This window comes from Paramormyrops kingsleyae, chromosome 3, assembly GCF_048594095.1.
Source record: "Paramormyrops kingsleyae isolate MSU_618 chromosome 3, PKINGS_0.4, whole genome shotgun sequence".
NCBI classification, from domain to species: Eukaryota; Metazoa; Chordata; class Actinopteri; order Osteoglossiformes; family Mormyridae; genus Paramormyrops; species Paramormyrops kingsleyae.
In genome coordinates, this window is record NC_132799.1 from 36,648,679 (window position 1) to 36,672,725 (window position 24,047).

The window sequence follows — 24,047 nt, forward strand, 5'->3', positions numbered from 1 at the left end:
ACTATATTTTATTTCCGATTCGGGGGAAAAATATATTTCCATATAAAATAAACTCACCTCTCAATTAGACATCTGAATAAAACCCAGTAAAAATAATAAAGGTGTGTGTGTGTGAATATATATATATATATATATATATATATATATATATATATATATATATATATATATATATATATATACACACACACACACATATATATATATATATATATATATATATATATATATATACACACACACACACACAGACACAAATATGCAGGGTATGCCCTCAGTGTCAGCAATGAACCTGTAAATGGTTCAGTATATTAAAGTTAGTCTTACTGTACATTTCTTTTAAAATTATGACAGCACAGAAAATTAACTGCACTGCTGTTAATTACCAACAATCACTTAAGGACAAAAAAAAATCAGTCAGTTCAAAATACTATCCACAAAAGCTAATGGTGTTCCAACACAGCTTCGGAAAAGATGTTATATAAACCAGAAAAATCGCAATATTTTGTCCCGGCTGTGTTTCAGATCAACATGGACTCCTGCATAGCGAATGGATCTTGAGTGTGCCTGTAGCGTGGTCCTCCGTACACTGGGGGCACCGGTTGCTGATACTGTGCCCTGTATCGGAGAGGGCCCTCTGTCCCAACAGGGCAGTTGAACTCTTGTACTGGGGACGTTTGTGCCTTCTGGAACCTGGGTGACTTAGGAATGGTCCACGGCGGATGGGTATTCTCGGCGGTGAGGCCCGCTGACTCCCTGCCACCTCCCAGCCACTCTGGCCTGCGGAGTGCTGGCTGTGCTATGCAACCCTCCTGTCCGTGGTCAACCCTGGGATTGTAGGTGGACATGCCAACAGGTTTGGTAGGCTGTGTCAGGTAGGTGCTGTCTAGCTGGGCACTGTGCCCTGACGGTGCTGGAGGGGACCCAGTAGGTTGACTAGTGTAGAAGGCGCTTGTGGAGGCTGTATTGAGGGAAGGTCGCATGTTCGGGCGTAGGGCGCGGCCGTAAGGGTGCTCTTCTAGGCTTGCATTATGCTGCTGCTCCTGTAGCCTGTGCTGTGCTGGAGGATGCTGGGATGAGGAGGAACCAGAACACTCCACCAGCCTTTGGGTCTGCCCATCAACCTGATACTCATGTTTCTGGGGCTGTGGCCTGGTTCTGGAGCTCCCGGGAGCTTGGGTTGGGTTGCTTTTCTGCAGAGGCTGCCTGTCTTCTCGAATAGTCCGGCCGGGCAGTCCCTCCATCTCGTCTTGTACTGGGCTTTCCAACTCGGACTCACTCACATTGTCGTACTGTGAGGCATTTGAGCCCCGATTGAATCGTGGCCGGAAGAAGCGGGACCTGGAAGCTGGCCAGCGCTGGTTAGAATGGGAATCCTCAGTTCCATTCAGCGAGGGCAGCAGCAAACCACCCTGACCGGAGGACAGGGCAAGTCCCCTTCCAACCTCCGCCAGCTTGTCCTCGGAGGGCTTCACCCAACGGGGCGTAATGTCCCTGTGTGTACCGGAAGTCACACTGGAGTTATGGTTGGCCAAGGTATGGTCTAGTGACTTAGTGGTGGCTGCTGCAGCAGCCTGAGACGCTGCCTGGCCTGGGATTGGCTGCTGTCTTCCAGGCTCCGCCTCCACAGACGTCCCAGAGAGAGCTTCCTTCTTCTCTGCCCTGTGTTGGCGCACAAGTCGCTCCAGAGAATCCCTCCTCGCCCGGCTGCTGGCCCGGCGCTCCTTCTGGTGCTCAGACTCCACCCCTAGATCCGTCCTCGGCTCCAGGGAGACTCCGGCTGCTGGATTCAGCTCTGCCCCCTGCTGGATGTTGAGGCTTTGCCCATTGATCATGTGCTTAACAGAGGCTGGGGGCTCGGGGGGTAGTTGCCCCATGGGCTTCTTCGGAAACTCATCCTCTTTACCTGGGGGGGGGGGGGGGTTAAAAGTCAGATAATTCTTTAGTCTACCTTCAGTGTCATTTCAAGTAACAAACTTGGGGGGTGGGGGTTCAAGTAATAAATTTAAGAAGTTTTCAAAAAAAACATTACATTTGTGGTTTACATGAAGTTTATATTCATGTAAAAAAAAAAACATTGTATTTTGCAACATGCTTGGGATTCCAGAATGAAGTAGCCATTACACGCCACACTGAAAAGGTGGCACAGAACCCACACGGCGGCACGTTCTGGGAGGGCCACACTTACCCACTTAGGGCAACAAGAAGTGGAACAGACAGGAAGTAATGTGTGTTGACATGCAGCTCCCTGAACACAGATGCACCTATTTACCTATTTAAAATCATGTTAATATTTGGCAGCATGATACTTAACTCAGTCCCAATACTCAAGCACATTTGGTAGCTGATAATAGACACTTTTTCTTTCTTTTAGTTTTCAGGAAAAAAAAAAATTACTTTAAGAAAAATTTAAATTCCAAAAATATCTTTTTCAGGTTTACAGTCTTTGCAAGTGTACATGGCACATAGGGCTAGGCGATATAACAAAGTATTTTACTACAGTTTTTTTTTCATATCTGTCGACATTGAAATATATCACAATATAATTCAAGTCATTATTTCTTTATGTCAGTGCTCCACTTTTGCTTAAAATTCCCTTAGGATTCCCCTGAAGCAGATTCAGATTCTTGGAGTGTAAACTGAAATGTGATTTTTATAAATGAATCATTCAAAATACTTTTTGTCACTAGGCATAACACTAGAAAATGCTGACAGTAGAGTTTCTTGCTGGGCTTTTTCTTTGGCTGTCTTGCTGCTCATTCCAAGGGACGTGTTTGACAATTCTGGTTGAACTGCCCCACTTCTGGTATTTTACAGAATTGTCCTGTACCGAAAAATAAAGTGCTGTTTCCAATTTTGAAGCAATACAGGACGCGATTTGTCCTGTGTTTTATGATTTGCCCCCTGTCAGACCTGGCTGCACTTTTTCTGCACCAGCTTTCGCCCCAAAACACACCCTTGTTGAAGCCTTCGAACCATGTCGAAAGTTTAAGGCCAGTCGACACTTCCAGTGCTGCTTGATCATTCAATCGTGGCTTATCTCTTTGAAGCTGTGACAAAAAATGAAAATCTCTGATGCCAAAAGGTAACTTCCAGTAATGTTAATGTGCATTTCTGTCCAGTTACAGTAAATTTGATTAGTAACGTTATTTATCTACAATTTCACCTAAGGTTGAAGTTAGGCGATATGGAGTTCGAAACTGATGCCAAAATGTATGACGTCAACTCTGAGTCCAATCCTAGAAGGTAACGTATCATGTTAATTTATAGCCAGTTAAGGTATATTTGATATGCCACATTCACCCTCCATCCAGTGTTTTACCTGAAGATGAAGACAGGTGAATCAGCTGGCCCGTTAACTATTGCTGATAGTTTACTCTGTCACAGAACAAATCACATCATCTCCCAAAACACAGTGCTAATGCTAAGTCATTTGTTAGCTGGAACTATCCATTCAGTAAAGCCAAGTAGACAAAGTATTCACTTGTCTTTCATATTTGGACACTTATGCCACTATTTGGGCTTCAACGTTAGTGAAAAATGGTATTTGTGACTTTGGCGTTGGTTTGCTGGCCAACTACGATCACGTTCAATTTGTTGTAGGATTTTCTCCCAGCTGGTTGTGAGTATCACGCCTGCAGTTAAAAAAAAACATCAAGTAGGCCGGAGACCATGAAGGCTTCCATGCCACAATCAGGTCGTCTGTTAGTACCCCTGAAGCTGTGTGGGAGTAGGTGAAAGGCGAGCTGAGACAGCCAGGCCTGAAAAGGGCCAGAGAGTATTCTGCAAGGCAGTGCTGGCTTACTGCAGGTGTTGCATCAAAGTGTTTGTGTGTGAGTGGGAGTGTGCAAGAAACTGCACAAACTGCACTTCACTGATGCACGTTATTTCTGTATCGTTTAAACAGCACTTTGCATTGTGGGAATTTCATCTCTCCAGTCATATCGAACAGTGTGACTGAAGATGTATCTATTAATTATTAGGCAAAATACAGGTGCCATCATAATACCCGCAACCTCAAGGCCTTTGGAGGACCTGGGCAAGAACACCAACATGAGCATCAACCATGATGAGTATTATGCAGAAAGAGAGCCAGCATGTACTTTGCAAAAAAAGAAAAAATACTTGTGCTCAGCAGTTATATTGAAATATCTATATTGTACAATGTTGAGCTGGTACTTCATATCACATTGCAGATTGATTTTTCTTTCATTTTCCATCTTCTGGAGTGCGTTGAGAAATGGGATGAGATTTGCAGGGAGTTTTCAGGAATGGTCTGGAATCAGGAGCCACATCAGCCTTTATGTAGACTTTTGATAAAGTACAAGGAAACCCTTCAAAACTGGTGTCGGTTATGCACGCTAGGCTGTTTTGGTGCTATTAGCCTGCAACTGAAACAGGCATGTGCTCTGGGCGAGCTCACAAAAGCACAGCCGACATCTGGAGCCCGTCGGAAAATAAAACTAGGGGGAAGGCGGCAACTGGCAGACAGAGAAAAACACCAGCGAGGCAGGACCATCAGCAAGGTCAAGGAGAGGAAGGATCAAACACAGCCTATTCCAGGCTGTACAAAGTCGTTGCAGTAATCCCAATTCACCCCCCCCCCCCCCCCCTCACACACACACCTTCCATGAGGATCAGACACTGGGCCAAAGTGCTTCACTTTCACCTTCCATGAGGATCAGACACTGGGCCATATGGCTTCACTTTCACCTTCCATGAGGATCAGACACTGGGCCACAGTGCTTCACTTTCACCTTCCGTGAGGATCAGACACTGGGCCACAGTGCTTCACTTTCACTATCCATGAGGATCAGACACTGTGCCAAAGTGCTTCACTTTCACCTTTCATGAGGATCAGACACTGGGCCACAGTGCTTCACTTTCAGCTTCCATGAGGATCAGACACTGGGCCACATGGCTTCACTTTCACCATCTATGAGGATCAGATGCTGGGCTGCTAATTTCTGTGTATAGTTAACTGTCTATAATTTCTTTAACAAACCTATACAGGAGGCCTGCAGTTACTATCTATAGTTCATTTTACAAATAATCAAGCTGCCTTGCAACAAACGCTATTACCGACCTAGAACAATGCATTGTCCAGTCACACTGTAAGGCATGTTGGGTTCAGCAGGGGTGTGTATCAGGGGGAGAGCTGGAGCAGAAACAGATAACCGGGGGTGGGGCGGGGGGTCACATATTTCTTCACATTACAAGTGGAAACTCTAATTGCTGGTGTCTTTGACTGTAAGCTTGCATTGTGTATGTTCTAATGGGTGGCAAAGTTGCCCGTGGTAAAATAGGATTACAGTATTTCCAGCTTTAGTTGGCAGAGGTTTTGGCAGGGTTTACACTACGCAGCACCAGTGTGCTGTGTGTAGGACTTCAAAGTGCCAAAGAACTGCCACACCACAAACATCTTTTTACTTTGTTCATCTGCAATATCCCCATATTTATAAGAAGTGGCTGCTGAGTTGATGCTTCCTTCACCGACACCGAAGTTTCCTCAGAGGGATTGCTAATCTCTACCATGTATTACCAAAACAGGAGTAGGTGGTGTGCTCTGCTAACTCAGTAAACCTTACTGTGCATTTATTGGGCATGGGATGTCCCTTCTTAAAAGACTACTGTATGATTGGTTGGAATTGCATTCGTTTTGTGATGTGATAGGCTGATGTGTGCTAGCAAGCAATGCTAATCCTTATTGACAATTTATCGACATTTTCTTATCATTTAAATTTTATATGATGATAAATTGATGTATTTTTTATGTTGCCCAACCCTAATGGCACAAGTAAATGTTTTCTAGAATCTCATCATTATGAATCATAATACAGTATCACTGTCAGAATCTAGTATTAGGGGACAGGAGAGGACAGGAGGCAGCAGTGTTTATAAAATGCAAGGAAAATTATATGTTCGCTTGGGGGTGGGAAGTGGGAGCCCTGATGCTGTCAATCAAATGGATGGACAGATGGATTGACAAACAGATGAGCTGGGAGGAGGGGTTGTGAAGTTTGCCCACCGGTTGCTGTTGTAGGAGTGGATTTGGGCTCCACCCACTGTTTTGTTGGCTGGTTGCGATTGGTGGAAAAAGAGACAACGAGAGACAGAGCAAAGTGATTAAACTGCATGTTAAGTTAAGTGTTAGCAGCCTCTAAAGGGGCGGGTCTACATACAATGACCATACAGCTGCTGAGCTTAAAAGATCTTCAAAAGGTCTACACAGACAGATACTTAGTAAAGCTTACACAGGAAGCCAGCACAGCTTGCACAGGAAGTTAGCAAATGTTACAGCACATGTTACAGTCTTAAAGTGTTAGTTTGCATTAATTGTGATGAATAGTAATACTGGGCTCAGAGAGGAGTCTATACTGCCAACTGTTCGATGACTGGTCAGTGTCTTGAATGGCTTTGGGATGATGCTACAGTAGGTTGTAGAAGTTTGAATGTGTTATATGAGTGTCAGCCACTTCACCGGATGTCACTCCCAGTGTGTAGGACAGGGAGTTCCCATGGGTTTAACAGTTAATGTATAATCAGAGCTGACATGAGTCAACAAGATAATAACTAGGGTATAAATTCTGTGAACGCAACAAGCAGCTGAAGTCATGTGGCTGAACCTGCAGTAGAATGTGTTGCTATGGCTTTATATTCCCAGCATTGGGGGGAGGTGAACAGTACCTGGGGCCGGCAGCTCCAATTTGGAACGCCTCAGCTCCGACATGCAGTTCTGCAGCTGGTCGATGACAAAGTCGTCATCGAAGAAGAAGTCCTTGGCGAGGGTGACCTGCAGGAACTCCACCAGCTCCTCCATGGAGAGCTTCATTAGATGCTCTGTGGGGCATAGGCGAGAAAGTGTGGGTGAGACCGGATGGATGTGCGGGTATGTGCAGAAGGGAGGACTGGCATGCTGGGTACAGGAGCCGTAAAACAGGGGAGTACAGGACAGGCATGCAAGGAGCGACACGGGCACAGACAGACATGAGTGTATGAGGTGGGCACAGACAGACATGAGTGTACTGAGGTGGGCACAGACAGACAGACATGAGTGCACTGAGGTGGGCACAGACAGACAGACTTACTGAGGTGGAGACAGACAGACTGACATACTGAGGTGGGCACAGACAGACAGACATGAGTGCACTGAGGTGGGCACAGACAGATAGACTTACTGAGGTGGAGACAGACAGACTGACATACTGAAATGGGCACAGACAGACAGACATTAGTGCACTGAGGCGGCACAGACATACTGAGGCAGACACAGACAGGCAGACAGACAGGAATACTGAGGCAGGCACAGACAGGCAGACAGACAGGCATACTGAGGCAGGCACAGACAGATATAGGTAAATTGAGGCAGAGACAAGGTAAACTGAACTGAGAAGGGGAAGAATGTGGGAGAATGATCAGCCTAAGGGTACCAATGCGAGATGGAGCCATCAGGCCAGACAGGCAGACAAATGTAAAGAGAGGCAACGCAAGAGAAGAGAGAAAGGAAAGTGAGATTAATGTATAAAGTGAGGAGAGAGGAACAATAACAAAGATGCATGGGAGGGTGAGAATGGAAAATGATGAAACCAGAAGTTTCTGCACTGCGTAAGCCAATTTAAGACAGGGGCCCTTTCAGCGTGATTCCCCCCCCAAGCAAGAGGCCCCCAGTGGGCACTTTGCCAGAGTACTGTTGCGCTGACAGTGTGCCAGCATTGCCATGCTCTGGTTTGATAGAAGGCACGGCTGGGATCTAATTAGCAGAAATGAGTTGGGAAATAATTTTCTGTAACCACACCAACAGGGGGCGCTGGATTCTGCTCTCCTGGGTAATGGCTGCAACTTGGTGGGGGGGTGGGGGGGCAATTATTATGAACCTTTTATCAAGGAGGAAAATGGGTCAAACAACAATGCAGAACAATTAACGGTGACCTAGAGCAGTGGTTCCCAAACTGGGGGGCGGAGGGATTGCGGGGGGGGGGGGGGGGGGGCACACCAATGGGATAGCCTCAGGGGCATGTGCCACCCTTAAATAATCTCTTCACAGACTGGATGATTAACCAAATAAAGCAGCGCAATATTACAGTAACTAACAATAAATGAACCACTAACTTACATGTACTGTTAGAGCATTTATGTAATTTATTTAAACTTTATTTTGCCAGGTAAATTAACTGAAATCTAGTTCTCACTGCTTTACGTGATATTCAGGAGAAATAGCAGATAACGCTTCGGAACTTCCTGGGATACAAACGTCATACAAACGTCACGTTCTTCAGCCAATAAGGGCAAAGTTGTGTCGTCACGGAGGCTGTTCCAGTTTGATCAGCCGGCTGAGAGGTGCTGTATGATCTGTCTTAAGTCGTCTTGCTCTTGCAAGGTTTTTGTACCATGTGACATGGTGACGTGTGACGACGTTTTGCAGCGCCGGTCATAAAATCTAACTATATCATGAAAAACGAGGTTTAAAATTTTCTACATGAAGTGCAGGGAGACTATCAATTAATGGGTGTGATTTAGTGTTGTTTTGTGCTATAGTATAGGCTGAAACCTGCGGTTATCATTAAAAACAAAATGCGGTAAACGTAAGACAAACTTTAATTTGTGTACGCCAATGAATATTAACAGGAATGTTAAATCTGCATTTGCATAATTACAAACTTATGCTGAACTTTTATTTTTAATTGATTGCTCTTTTTTCTCCCACAGTGGTGAAATTGCACCATTTGTATTTTGTAATTGCATTTGTTTCACTTAATTAGAAAAGGGAGTTGTATTTCAAATAAAATTTGAATCCGAACCTGTGTAGTTTGAATGGGGGGGCTCAATAATGTTCCTATCTAGAAAAGGGGGGGGTCCTGCAGAGAAAGTTTGGGAACCACTGCCCTACAGTAACAATCGGCAGAGTTTAAGAAGTCTTGTGGTTTAAGGCGTGAAGATCCAGAGAAGATTCTACTGAGCTTGAGCTTATAGGGAGTGTAAGACGTTTATAGAGCTTCAGGTATAGAAGAAATGGGGCTTATTGCTTATTGCTCATTGGCTGGTCCATAGAACCCCTTTGCATTAAACCAGGGAGTGACTGACAGTTCACCGTAATCCTGACATTTTCACTCCCTGCCTATACAGAGCTTTCATTTTCAGAGCCAGAGGCCTCCAATATACCTCCGGTCTCAATTTTAAGGTGCAAAAAAACCTTTATATCTTAGATCAGTTGACTTGGAGAACCTGTGAGCCCTTACTTTTGTGCAGCTTGAGTATGGTGTAGGACATGGTGGAGAGAACTCGTTCCCCTTCCAGGATGTAGATGTCCCAAATCCTGAGGGTCAAGGTGAATGGGGTCTGCAATCAGAGAGGACAGAGATCATATGGCTGAATTATCTCCATATTTACAATGTGTTTCGTGTTTTTGTGTAGCAGTTTTCCCTCTCTGAGGAAACAAAGGACTTAATTGTCTATAGCGTTGTAACTCATTAAAGTTTGTCCAGTACTCAATAAAATCAGCGCTGCATATTCATTCCCAAATTAACCAGCAGCTGACTTCATGTTACCGTTCTATGTCTGCTATTTTTTAACAGTCTGACTCAGATTTTCCAAGAACCAGCGGCGGCACAAGGATGAGGAGGTAACGGAAGCAGGAAGGATATTCACCCTGTCCAGGAAACACTGGAAGAACCATTTCATGGTGTAAAGGCTGGTGAACACTTCTTGATTGTCCTGGGGGGAAGGAAGCATACCATACAGATTATGTCCAATGAAAACACCAATAACTGCAACAGGAGGACAGCCCATCAATACTGGATAGCCAATAAACAGCTGAGCTGACCGGGATTGTTATACAAAGGCCTGAGGTCACACACAAACATGGAAAGTCCCATTCTCTGATTTTGACTCAAGTACACTGAACTTTAATCTCTCACATCAATCCAAAGCACCTTTATTTCCCCATCTGGGCTGAACTCTTCACCTCCAAACATCCATGATGCCTTAGTGGTTTTGTAGAACTGCATTGGGCAGGGGATTTGGTCCAATACAGTCAGCTTCACCATGCCGGAAATAGCAGTCATGGTAGCCGGAGAAGAATTTGTTGCTATTTTAAGTGCTAACTTCCTATATTCCCTCCTACACACTAAGCCCAGATTTGCGTTGCTCTTACAGAAATCCATATTAAATTTACATCTGACATTCCATCCATGCTGAAATCCCCAGGGAGTGCACCAGAATCGTTGGGCGGAGGGACAAAAATAGACGCAAGGGAATTGATAATTAACATCCTGGATCTGGAAAATCTTGTTTCCTTTCATAGGGCCCTCATGGGAAAGAAGGGCCCAAATCTGGACGCTGTGTGACTGCCAGTACATCTGTGAAGTCTAATGTGATATTAGAGTTTGAGCTGATCTGCACAAGCAGATGTAAAAATCAATATTCAGCTTAATTAGTATCACAAATCCATTCAGTGACTTTTCAGGAAGCATAAATTATTAAAGTAAGTAAAGTATTTGTGAAAGTTTTAATAATAACACTGGGTACGATATTAGCTTAATGTAGTTAGAGTGGTGGTTCATTGAATAGAATAAAATAATGACAATTATTCGTGCCCGTGGAGGACCTGAGTTTTTGCTTATCCTGTCTTGATCTTCATGAAACACACTGACACAAACACGAGTAAGAGTCAGGTTGGCCAGCGCCCTGTTCGGGGACCCAAAAGGAGCATCACACTGTTGGTCTTGGGATTTGAACCGGTGACCTTCTGATCAGTCCTAACCATCAGAGCCACAAACTGCCCTAAGAGTTGACTCAGCCTGCCTAGGAGACACTCATCACCAGCAACCTTTCCCCAGCACCCAGGTCTTTGGGTAGTACTGCAGTCTGACAATTACATGGGTTGTGGGTTCAAATCTTACCCCTGATCTATTTCATATATGTGTGATGTGAAAGTGTTCTAACCCCTCCAGAACCTCCCTGCCCTCCTCACCAGGTGCTGCTTGAGTTTGGGCATCATCTTTTTCAGAACACGGTCGTGGTGCTCCTGAAACCGCATCAGCTTTGGAAAACCAGGAATGAAGAACCCTGAGGAGAAAAGGTCCACGGGTCAAATGCTCTGACGGTAATTCCTAATGACGGCTTCAGTGGCGCCGCGGGATCCGCCAGGAGTCTGGGAGGCAGCCATACCGTGCATGGCGTGCTTCTGCCCAGACAGCAGCTTCACCAGCGCCCAGAAGGCGTCCTCCTCGTTCATGTAGATGAGGAGCAACGCTGTGATCTGACTCATGCCCTGGCAGTAGCCCACCTCCTGCATGGAGATAGAGGCGGGACGTCGCACCTGTTCAATACGCCGCCAGCATTGCAACATCAGGAGCCCGGGATCTACCGCCCCCCCAACACCACCACCACAACTGTAACACATCATTCATCACTGTGCACATTCCCAAGCACCTCCCCATCCCACACCAGACAGGAGACAAAGAAAATCCACCCAGGGCAGGGTACCCAGACAGCTCTACTATAAATACTGTATACACTAGTGGCTGAAATTGTGGAAACACTTCCAATTCTTAGAGACTGCAGAACTGAATTTCAGTAAGTCTAATTACTTATTTAGTCATCCAATGTCTGATATTTGTAACATTCCCGCCAATATTTGTGTAGTAATTTTTAAGCCATAATACCAAAAATGCTAGATGTTTCCAAAATTTTGGCTACTAGTGTGTGTGTGTATGTATTGATTTACTCATTGACAATATTTATTTAATTTTATCATATCCAATTTACTGTATTTTCAACTTACAATGAGTTCCTCAGAGCACAACCTCAAGTCAAGTCAAGTCAAGTGGCTTCTTATTGTCATTTGAACCATATACAGTAATACAGTACATAGTGAAAGGAGACAGCGTTCCTCCAGGACCATGGTGCTATATATAACATTACATCGACACAGGACTACATAAAGTGCAAGTGTGCAAAAAGTGCATACATTGTAAAAACAGTGAGACAAAAGACAGTTTAATAGAAGAAATAGAAGAGATGACAGTAAGACGTCTTAAGAGTAAGACAGGCTATGTGTAAAGTTCAACAGTGCAATAGGTTGTTATTGAGGTAGTGGACTGTGTAAAGTGTGTGTGTGTATCAGTCCGGTCTCTGATTGTTCAGAAGTCTGATGGCTTGGGGGAAGAAGCTGTTGCACAGTCTGGCAGTGAGGGCCTGAATGCTCCGGTACCTCTTGCCAGAAGGCAGGAGGGTGAGTAGTGTTTGTGAGTGGTGTGTGTGAGGGGTGTGTGGGGTCCTGCACAATGCTGGTGGCTTTGTGGATGCAGCGGGTGCGATAGGTGTCTGTGATGGAGGGAAGAGAGGCTCCAATGATCTTCTCAGCTGTTCTCACTATCTGCTGTAGGATAAGTCGATGAGCATCTGGAATATTCTTCTGTCATCATTTGTACATGTGCGTTCATTTTGGTCGACATTATAGACCAGGTACCCTGCCCCCCCCCCCCCAGGCCAAGACTACACAGTGTAGATAAATACATCCTCTCTACTGCCCGTAATGTGTGAGTATGTACTCTGCCACTGACAGGCAATCCACCCAGGACTGAAGAGATGGAAAAACACAACACTTTCCTAATGCTCTTAAGTGCCCCCTAGTGTTCATGCACAATGCCCCAGAGTAGCAGGTGCTGATCCTACCGCGTTGTACACGGAGTAGGCCGTCAGGACGTGGAACAGGGCCTGCTGCCTGAAAGAGAATCACAAGGCAGGTGTAACGCATCACCTTCACGGGCGTCGCCTGAATCATGCCCCCCGGTGCCCGATACTCTCTGTTGCACTCTCCCTCCAATCAATCAGATGCAAGCTACAAGGGAAATTCTAATCAACAATCCTCATAATTATCTTCCAAACTGTAAGACGTGCCAAATGTTTACATACTTAAAATTAATTTCTTGAATTAATTGGCCTGATCACTGCATCCACTGCTGAGCAGACATGTATGGTCCTCATGTGACAAGACAAATCATTAATAAAATAGAAACACTGACTGTATAATAATATATTACAAGGGAAACAGCTGATTTCATAATCATATTTCATTTCTTTATTTTATTTTTTTTAGAAAATTAATGTTTTCACTCAAAGCACATCTTTACAGTTTGCTTTATACAGTACAGAGCATTTTTACACGTACAGTTACCCTAGTCCACGTTTGCGAATTTCAAATTCGCAGTTTAGACTATTCGTGAATTAGCCGTGAACATGTAAATGGGAGTATTTCTGGGGCTTGTTGGAAGATAGCAGCAGCTCTTTGATGAAGCATAAGCCAAAAACAATATTGAAAATGATTCATTTCACATAAAATGATATCTATAAATATTAGGGATAGATAATATTAAAATCTTGGCTTGGGTATAGCCAATGCCACACTTTATCTGGGCACCCAGCCTCACTTACATGTTAGCTGTCTCTGTGGAATCTATGCAGCGTTTCTCACAGGAACTTTTCAGTGCCGCTAATTTAGCATTTTTAATAATCGGTCCGAAACGTAGCACTCCTGGAGTATACAATAGTAACTTTGCACATACAGCAGCATAATTCAGATGCTTTGTATATTATACAAAAAGGTCTAGATAAGAAATGACTAAGAAATTTAACATGCAAAGTGTACAGTACTGTGTCCTTAGAAATTGGTAACAGACTTTTTATGTTAGCGTTCAGGTTTTTTTGTCCAAGTGAAGATTAATGAGTATGACCAGTCAGCATCCCTGCAACAGTTAGTGATAACAGTCTTGATTAAGGGTCCAATGGTGTGATATGACTACTCTTCCAGCTGCGGGATCTAAACCTCTAACCTTCTGGACATTGGCACAGATCCCTAACCCTACCCCCGAGAGCTACATGCTGCACATCAGGTCCCCAGCTTCCCCAAAGGTACAACAGCAAGTTCCTCTGTGGGTCTCGAACCAACATGCAACATGCCCACCACTATGCATGTCTGCTTCTGCTCTGCAATGCTCTGTTCATGGGTGAAAAACCCATTTTGCGATAAGGAAAAAAAGACTAGAAAAACAAACAGACCAGTGGAGGACATTGTTTAACATTTCTCCTCTATTCTCCTCATATAAACCAGAGACCCTAACAAAACAAACATCTCTCCTAATTCTATGTCTCTCATGCAAACCATTTGAAATAAAATCTTATTAAAGTACCAGGAAACAATATATTATCCAGCTTCTTTGGCACCACAGTCATTCTCCAGCAAGGAAGACTTTCGATAATTCCTCAGAAAAGGTACTTAAACACTGGATGAGGGATAAAACGAGAACTTAACAGTCTGCCAGTCAGAGAACACCAGGCTGAAAACATGTCAAAGGAAATTGGTACATCCAGGAACTACAGTGAAGCACTGAGACTTCATTCTTTTCACTGGCTTTCAAGCCGACTTTGAAAGGAAGCATTCTTCCAGAGCAGACTTCTGTCTATGGCAACCAGCACTGTTGTCAAGGTAAAGTGGTTGGGGTTTAATTGACTCTCGCACTCCCTAAATCTTTGGCCAGAGCAGGCATGGATACAGGCATCTCAGTACAGCGCCCCCTTAAGGAGCTGTCCTGCAGAGCAGTCTCCGCCGGCACTCACTTGACGTCATAACGGTGCATGAACATGATGTGGTCACGGTACGTGCGGTTCACGTCCAGGTCGATCTGACGGATGTCCGGCGAAGTCCCTCTTGCCCGTAACTTCAGCTTCTACCGACAGTGGTGAACCAAAGAAATATGTTGTAAACACGGCTATTAAAATAACACTTTAATAAAACTCATCCGTCACTAAAAAAATATGACAGAAGCTAGCTGTTGCTAATTCCTCACTTTGAACCTTGGGTCGTGACCTCCTACCCCCATCTGCCTGAACAGCTGTTCCTGTACCTCATAAAAGTCCTTCTTCTCCTCCTTAATTTTGGGGATGTCCAGTAGGAGGCACCACACTTGACCCCTGAGCTGCAGAGGGATGCCCTTGTAGATCCTCCTCACCAGCTGTGGAGGAAGAATCCAAACATTCTGAAGACAGGCAAATAGCATTCCGCAGAAGCCCACACCCTCTCCTGACCCACACCCTCACCAGCAAGGAAGCAGGGAGACCGAGCAAATGTCCTAACATACTAGCTTTTATGAGATTTGAAAATCAAAGCCAGATCTCTCTGATGTGAACAGAAAGCTAACCTAAAATTAAATAATAAAAAATATTTGCATGGTTGACATAGTGTCTCCATCCAAATGGATGATGAAGTATATACAAGAAGGATAATTACAACTTTAAGACAATAATTACACTACACAATTTAAGACAATATACAGTAATTACACAACCGTCACTAAAGCCTCCTTATATTACTATGTACTACAACCAAGACAGAGTCCCAGTATCTCAGCAAGCAGTGTTGGACAATAAGTCAAAATGACACAGGACCCATATGTTAGTACTGTAGACTGTCCCAGAATGCTTTGGGGCACCTGCAAGAGACATTTCATTAACCCCGACTCACGATATGCCGGCGTAACCCGGCAGACCTATGCTGCTCGAACCCTCAGAGAAAGGCACAGAACTGACATGTACATTTCAAGTAAATAACAAAAATAACTCACCAGCTGTATAAAAAAACATAAACCCAGAACATGAAGGAAAGTGCAGCTGGCAGGAGATTCAGTGGGTAGAAGGTTAATAATGTCAAAAAAGCCCCTGATACCCAATAAAATGAAAAAAAGATGCCCCACAAAACATAGCACCCAAACACACATCAAGGCCCTGGATCCCCATGACGGGTCAGCTACCCTTCGTCACTGCAGTCCTCGTTCCCAAGACGGAGACCTTCTGCCAAAATTGGAGTGGGTGAAAAAGTACAGCTGACATGGCCATCCATCTGCATTACAGCTGCCAAGCAGCCCTGCCCACAGAGGGCACAGAGGGCACGATAGAACGGCGACAGCCGCGGGATCACAGAGGGCACGATAGAACGGCGACAGCCGCGGGATCACAGAGGGCACGATAGAACGGCGACACAGCCGCGGGATCACGGAGGGCACCATAGAACGGCGACACAGCCGCGGGATCACAGAGGGCACGATAGAACGGCGACAGCCGCGGGATCACAGAGGGCACGATAGAACGGCGACAGCCGCGGGATCACAGAGGGCACGATAGAACGGCGACACAGCCGCGGGATCACGGAGGGCACGATAGAACGGCGACACAGCCGCGGGATCACGGAGGGCACGATAGAACGGCGACACAGCCGCGGGATCACGGAGGGCACGATGGAACGGCGACACAGCCGCGGGATCACGGAGGGCACGATGGAACGGCGACACAGCCGCGGGATCACGGAGGGCACGATGGAACGGCGACACAGCCGCGGGATCACGGAGGGCACGATGGAACGGCGACACAGCCGCGGGATCACGGAGGGCACGATAGAACGGCGACACAGCCGCGGGATCACGGAGGGCACGATGGAACGGCGACACAGCCGCGGGATCACGGAGGGCACGATAGAAGGGCGACAGCCACGGGATCATCGGCACCCGTGTCACTCGTCAAACATCGATACTCGAAAACCACAGCTTCCTTACTGATTAAACTGGCTTCTGCCAGTCTTAAAACATTACTGGTAAATGAAAGGCCAGTGGAAGCCGGACTGTTCTCAGGGATTCTGGGTAGTACCTTACTGGTCATGACACCATGCCCACTTGCTCTTTAATGCTCTAGAGTCTGGGCCTGGGATATGAAGCTGCATTTCTGAAGGACCACAAACCTTTGCCCTACACTTACTTTCATTTAGCAGACACTCTTTGTCCAAAGCGACATCCAAGTAAGGTAAATAGCACTTTACAATGATACATGCTGTCAAGCAAGCGACTAGGCATAGGGTCGACTAGGCAGAAGCTGAGCTAATGATGAATGTCGAGGTAGAATACTAAGTAGAACTGTAGCATGAGTTACTCAACAATGACCAGAAGTGCAGCATTTTATCATTCTCGGAACACAGGTTGTAAGGTAGCAGCGGGTTCCTAATTACGGCCGTGGAAGCCTTTTGTCACCATGGCAACAGGTGACTCTGTACACATACAACATCTGTCACCCGGACAACCTCCATTGGCTAGCCTCGCTCGTAATCTCACTGAAGGGAAGACGGGCGAACGGGGTGTTTCAAGATCAGAAGGCACCGGAAGGGGGTCTGTGAGAGTGTGGCCTTTCCCTGGGGCTGCCGTCGATCCAGGAGATGGTTACATATCAGTCCTCATGGGAGGAACAGATATCACAACCACAGCCATCCCCACAGGCATGTTTCCTATTAAGAAGATGAACGCAACAAGGACACCAAGAGCTCAAGGTGAGGCAGGATGATTGCAGGGGAGCATGGAATACTGACTGTCCTTCAGCTGTCAAATGTGCTGTGAACGAAACACAGGTGATGTTTGCTTACCTTTAAAATTGAAAACTATGGGGGGGGGGGGGTGTACTGGTATCCAAAATAAAAGACTCTGTAAGTCCGGGGTGGGAATGCACAGGGCCTCGGTACAGCACACGGGCAGTGCATTCTGGGTTGCTATATCCTCCTATTTTACTTTCCCACTTGTCCTCCACTCAGCTCGTTGGCACAGTAACCGATTACAGCGACTGAGAGTTCATATTGTGATGCGGCCCCAGAGACCACATTCTTGCAAATCATCAGGCTCTGATTCCATTCCAGGGAGAATCTCTTCTGAGCATCACCTCAGCGAGACGCTTAACCTGAACTGGCAAACTCTAAACATCCAGCTGTATTAATGGGTTTAACCATGAGCCTGGGATAAGTAAGAACAGGATGAGCAGAAACAGTAATTAGTGCACCCTTGTTACTGTTAACATAGTTTCAAAGCCAACCTTCACACCAAGTTGCAAAACAATCCTACTCATGACTGAGATGATTTGATTTCAGCCAGTCTGTTTAATGCTCAAGGCTCACAGCCTACTCTGCTTGCGGACAGAGATTTCCCCCAGGATTTCATATACTGTATTACATCCTGCAATAACTCCCATTTTTGAAGAAACCATCTTTCATCGATGTCTCTTTTTAAACAGGCAGGCGCCGACAGAACCTATATAGAGCAAAGTGTCTTAATTAAGTTATATATCTATTCGCACGCTCCCCGCTGTGTAAGTGACCATGAGGTATCGGCACACCGGCTAACTTCATAGCATCGTTAGCGTCACATTAGCATCACCGCACTACCTGGGTCTCTGTGCTTCCCGTTCACCTTCGGCCAGGCGTTGGACGGTAGCCACACATTAGGGGAGCTAGCACAGAGGTTCCTCTGTGTGAGGAACAAGTTACTTCTGTATTTACAGGGGAACTGGGAACAGAGGTCAGCGAAGCCCCGCTGCAGCCTCCCTGAAAGTGCTGGTGGCCGTAAAAGGCGCATTCATCAGGGTGCAGACCTCCGTGCTCTCACCTTGTCGCTGCTCTTGTACTTGTCCCAGTTCTTCAGCATCTTCAGCCATTTCGCAGTCCTCTCCACTTCCTGGTGCTTTTGCTAGACGGCGGAATGGTACAAATCAGGTTGCGATACGGTTCCCATTTGACCCATTGAATGGAATGCACCCATGTAGCTATGACGACGTCAATGTTCACTGATGGACTAATATGAAGTCTCAGAAGCCAACCAATAACAGGGTTGCCAACTGTCATGCATCTGGCGTGAAAATCATGCTTTCAGACTTTCATGCTCACTCAAGCAATCTTACGGCAAAAGTACATTATTCCATTATAAACCTAAAATTAGCTACATCAAAAGCATCGGGGTAGTTTGCAAACCCTACAGACTATTTACAAGGTAATAAAACTGTTGCATGCGTGTAAATGCAGACTCGTCTCGAATTGAAAATCTCACGCCAGCCAGCTGACCAAAATCGGCAACCCGGCAACAAACAATGCCTAGCCCATGCCTAGGCAAATGGAGGTCCCTGGTGTCGTGAACAGAGCTTAAAATGATCTATTGTCTTTGTAGAGATGAATAAATAAAAAGTAATTTGCAAACGCTCCCGTTGACCAAGACACTCGAAACGAATCCACGGCGCATTCACCTTTTCTTCCACGGAGTCGTAGGATGGCAGCTCAGTCTCGCTGTTCGCAGAGAGGGAACACAGCGGGGTTACATAATCGCATGTCAAGGGCAAGGAGGTCAGAGTCATGCATTAATATTCACAAGCTCCGCGGAAGGGCTGAGGACAGCCTGCAATTTTCAGAGCGCGAAATAAAAACGTTGAGAGCTCGGAGCGCCGCTGCTCGTTAACGATGACGAGCGGCGGTGTGATGGATTTCAGGGAAAGTGTGAGTCTCCACACTGGTCAGCAAAAGGTCGAAGTGGCTGATTGTGCGTGTGTGTGTGTGCGTGTGTGTGCTCGTGCGTGCCTTAGCCAGGATTGATCCATACTGATTTATTCCACTGGCCAACAATTCCATTATTTTTAAAATATGATTATGTTCTATTTTGCTATGCGGCTTCCAATATCCGTTGGCAAAAAAAAGATGATGTTTGCTTGTGTGCGTCTGTTTTACTTTTTCATTGCCCACCTAACTGGCTACTGTATTCTTGTTTTCCCACAGAGTTTTACGTCTTCCCGCCCACCCTATTCCCATCTGTCCCTGACAAGGGGAACCATTAACAAAAAAAGCACTCTTCCCCACATCATGTGATCCGCCGCGCCAGCCTTCCTGCAGCAAGAAACCTCAGCTTCGCATCCGGGAAAGGTAAGCATCTGACTGCGAGCGCATGGTGAACAAAAGGTCAGCATCGATTCAACAAATCGGCAAAAGACTTTCTGTCTGGGGCCCTAACAGAGGACTGATTCAGGCATGAAGTGCTACACAAACAGGAAATAACACATTAAAATGTTCCATGCTTCCCGTTTCCTCCTATTCCCCTACAAGAGCCGAGTTAATTGGGTGAATAACTTAAAATTTATGGGCAAGCATAAATTCTCAGCCATATTAAAATGTCTTAAACACGATTAGACAGATTCGGATCTTTAGCTTTGTGCTACATCTACGGACAACTAACCTAAATGAAGATTGAATTGCAAACTTTTTATTTTTAAAAAGGTTGTGTCTCTAGCTATCTTGGATCTTAAAGACTTATATTTCCTCTTCTGGATGAAGAACTGCCAGTGAGCACTGATTACAATCTGTAACCTTCTGTGCCCCGGCTATCTGTTGTGAGTCTGGCTCGTCCCTCACCCAGCTGCTCAAACATTACTAGCTGCACAGCTTGAGTCTGGTGGCCACACCAGGTTGTCAGGACACTGGGGACCAGCTCTTGCTCCTCAGCTTCAGCTTCCTGTGCCAAACATGGATAAGAAGTGGGTTTGTCGCACTTCCAGCCCCATCTGGAAGCTTCTATGACTGGACAGTTAGAAGCGCAAATGCCAGCCCAAAAGAAACCAGTTTTTTGTTTTTTTCATCAGGTCCTTCCTGTGTGGCGAGCAGATTGCCACAGGAAGTTTGGAAAATCATGGGGGGGGGGGGGTGGGGGGGCAGCTGGCCCTGCAGAGCATCACTCATGAAATAGCCTTTCCAGTCTCATCCAGCCTCCCCACTTTGGGCTTCTTCCCCAGGCTTTCTCCTCCTCTGGACACTTCGCCACTGGACCTTATTTCCCATATTGCCACATGGTGATTACGGCTAAGTCACACCCTTCAGGGGCCGTAGCGGGATCGCTCCAACCCAAACTGGCAGAGCTGCAGACAATGGTGCTTAAGGGCAATACACGCCCTTACATCCAAAAGACATGCACAAAAACCACCTCGTCGCAAGGACGGGCGCATTTCTATCAACAAATGATCCAACAGACAGAAAATGTGGAACATTTCATTTGATGAATTAGATTAGTCTTCAGCACAGATGCATAATACAGTCACCCTCCTTCTCTTGTTGCTTATCAGTTGGCGGCACATTTTCCAACATCACTGACCTGCTAAGCCTAGTTCATACTCCATCTGTCTGCATGCTGTTACGGTCTGTGCACAGTACAGATTTTGGATCTAGTGGACTTTTTGCACAGCGTACCTCAACTATGCATGTGCAAGGAACTGTACCAGTAAGTGGAATTTGCTGGTGTGGTGGAATATCACTGCTGTACACATGCACTGATGCCAATCATATCCATCCACAGACAAAAATAGTATATATGCAAAAGACCACGCGCTCTAAAGGCATGGAAACTGGGCAGGGACTGGGGGATGTCTACCCCCTAATATTTAATGTGGGTTCCTTCTCTGATAAATGGACCTGTTTTTAAATCATTATGTTGTGCCCCCCCCCCCCCCATCACACTCTCTCCTACGCCATTGGTGTGCTCAGCTACATGCAGACCATAACGGCGCATGGACGAGTGAAGTATGGACTAGGCTTTAGCTAAAGCATTAATTCTGTCAGAAATACAGACCAACCCACACTGTAAAGGCTTCTCTTTGGGAGCAGAGAGACAGAGGTCGGGGGCGGCAGGGTCCACCTGCTGAACACTTACTGCAGGAAGCCAAACCTGTCGATCACCTTGTAGAGGTGGAAGTTGGCGTCCTCCCAAGGCTCCACCACAGCACCCTCTTTCCCCTGCAGCGGCAAACGGTATTTCAGACTGCATTTCAGACAGCATTTCAGAAGCTCCTCCTCATCTTAAAGGGAAAAAGGCAATCTAAAGCTGTTCTTAGACAGTCTGTTGGTTCTGAACTTGGAAACTGGACGCAGCCTTTATGTTAAAATCCAGGTTAAAGCCTCAGCCTGCAAGCTATGGTCCTCGGCTGGTCACGACCTGCAATACTGCATAAGTGAAGAAATTCTCAGTGCCAAAGATAAAGGCACAGAGAATTCTAAGCAATAGAAAACAGGGCAGCAAGGTCAGACAACATTCTTGTAAATGATTAAAAGAAATATTTACATTTTCCTTATTTAGCAAACACTTTGTCCAGGGATGTACAAGTGAGGCAGATAGCATAGTACAGACATATGTGCTGTCGAGGAGTCGACTCGGAATCAGTGTGGCCAGCGAATGCCCAGGTAAAGGTGTAAGTGGTATTGGAGCAAGAGCTACACAGCACATTACAAATCACACATATTACGTAATGTATAGAAAATCCTTGTTATACAGTTACACGGCAAATCTTTCTCTAGCATGTTATTTGACCAAGTTGTCCACAAAAGTAGAAAAGCAGATGAAGTGGAAGAAAAGGGTAAAATATTTCCATGTAAACAGGAAAGTGCGAGGATCTACTTTCTCACCAGGGTGGAGTGGAACACCAGGCTGGCCTGGGATAGCACTCCCTGTCCTGAACCCCAGGCTGCGGAGCCACTGAGATTCACTGGTCATTGGCCACAGAAAAGAAAATCACTTAAAATTCCACAGTGTTATCAATTCACCCGACTGGAGCTAAGGTGAAATGATGTGTCTGCTCATGTGAGCAACTGCAGGGCGCTCAGAAATCTGCCACCATCCTGAGGCAGCCATCCTGAGGCAGCTACCCTGAGGCAGCTATCCTGAGGCAGCCATCCTGAGGCAGCTACCCTGAGACAGCCATCCTGAGTCAGCCATCCTGAGCCAGCTATCCTGAGGCAGCTATCCTGAGGCAGCCATCCTGAGGCAGCTATCCTGAGGCAGCTACCCTGGGTCCGCTATCCTGAGGCAGCCATCCTGAGGCAGCCATCCTGAGTCAGCCATCCTGAGGCAGCTATCCTGGGACAGCCATCCTGAGTCAGCCATCCTGAGTCAGCCATCCTGAGGCAGCTATCCTGAGGCAGCCATCCTGAGGCAGCTATCCTGAGACAGCCATCCTGTAGCAGATATCCTGAGGCAGCTATCCTGGGTCCGCTATCCTGAGGCAGCCATCCTGAGGCAGCCATCCTGAGTCAGCCATCCTGAGGCAGCCATCCTGCGGCAGCTATCCTGGGACAGCTACCCTGGGACAGCCATCCTGAGTCAGCCATCCTGAGGCAGCTATCCTGAGGCAGCCATCCTGAGGCAGCCATCCTGAGGCAGCCATCCTGAGGCAGCTACCCTGGGACAGCCATCCTGAGGCAGCCATCCTGAGGCAGCTATCCTGAGGCAGCCATCCTGAGGCAGCTATCCTGAGGCAGCTACCCTGGGTCCGCTATCCTGAGGCAGCCATCCTGAGGCAGCTATCCTGAGGCAGCCATCCTGAGGCAGCTATCCTGAGGCAGCCATCCTGAGGCAGCCATCCTGAGGTAGCCATCCTGGGACTTATAACATATGACTGTCACAGGCTCCCTGGGCATATTATAAAGGTGCCCCCAGCTTTGAGCTGCAGACACCACTGGCCTGAGTCAGTCACAGAATGAATCGGACTTTCGTAGGCTCTACTTAACAGTTTACGAGGAATCATAATGTGGACGCTTCTGGGGAGCACCTCAAATTATTCCAGAGGTTTTGTTGAAACAGGCTGCACATTCGAGAAATTAATAATGTACTTAAGAAAATCAGGCACTTCATTATGCCTCCGGAGGTCCTTCTTTGGGTTCTCCCGGTGCACTGGAGATGATCACTGGCCAGGAACCAGAACTCAAATGCCAAAGATGTCATGTTCAGTTCTTACAAGAAAAAACAAACATGAATGTATGAATTGCCTTCTGCATTTAGGGAATGTGCTCTGGACTGGAAAATAAATTAGGTCAATGATCCATGTGCCAAAAGGAGTAGCAACAGCCCAACCCCATACTAGAAAATCAAACCTGTAAAATTGAGTAAAATAAAACCAACAACTTTGGATATGTGACGTCTCAGCACTATCCACCTGTGCTACTTTATATATAAATATTTTAAAAACAACACAAACACAGAAACAGTGTGGAAGCTAACTGACAGCTTTTAGACAAACGTAGTAAAATAGATCAGTACCAGGTGATATATAAAGCTTTTCTACATCCTGACATCTAGACAAGGCAAGACAATAACACACTCATCTTTTGATAATCTCGGCCTGGTCTAGACATAAACAAATTGTCCCAAAAATCAGATAAAAACCAA

General features: G+C 46.1%; 1 protein-coding gene across 12 annotated transcripts in view; it reads right to left on the minus strand.

Annotated features, from left to right (window-relative positions):
• Positions 1-359: 359 nt before the first annotated feature.
• usp6nl (USP6 N-terminal like) overlaps positions 360-24,047 on the minus strand; it is a 68,570-nt gene continuing 44,882 nt past the window's right edge. For all 12 annotated transcript variants that reach the window (XM_072710226.1, XM_023801955.2, XM_023801958.2 and 9 more), the window contains 12 exons: positions 21,540-21,622; positions 19,099-19,138; positions 18,468-18,548; positions 14,904-15,011; positions 14,617-14,726; positions 12,676-12,724; positions 11,167-11,287; positions 10,970-11,064; positions 9,646-9,711; positions 9,237-9,336; positions 6,688-6,840; positions 360-1,906 (listed from right to left, as the gene is read on the minus strand). In XM_072710226.1, coding sequence (XP_072566327.1) covers positions 522-1,906; positions 6,688-6,840; positions 9,237-9,336; positions 9,646-9,711; positions 10,970-11,064; positions 11,167-11,287; positions 12,676-12,724; positions 14,617-14,726; positions 14,904-15,011; positions 18,468-18,548; positions 19,099-19,138; positions 21,540-21,622 — 2,391 coding nt within the window. In that variant the 3' untranslated portion in view covers positions 360-521. The remainder of the gene's footprint in view (positions 1,907-6,687; positions 6,841-9,236; positions 9,337-9,645; positions 9,712-10,969; positions 11,065-11,166; positions 11,288-12,675; positions 12,725-14,616; positions 14,727-14,903; positions 15,012-18,467; positions 18,549-19,098; positions 19,139-21,539; positions 21,623-24,047) is intronic.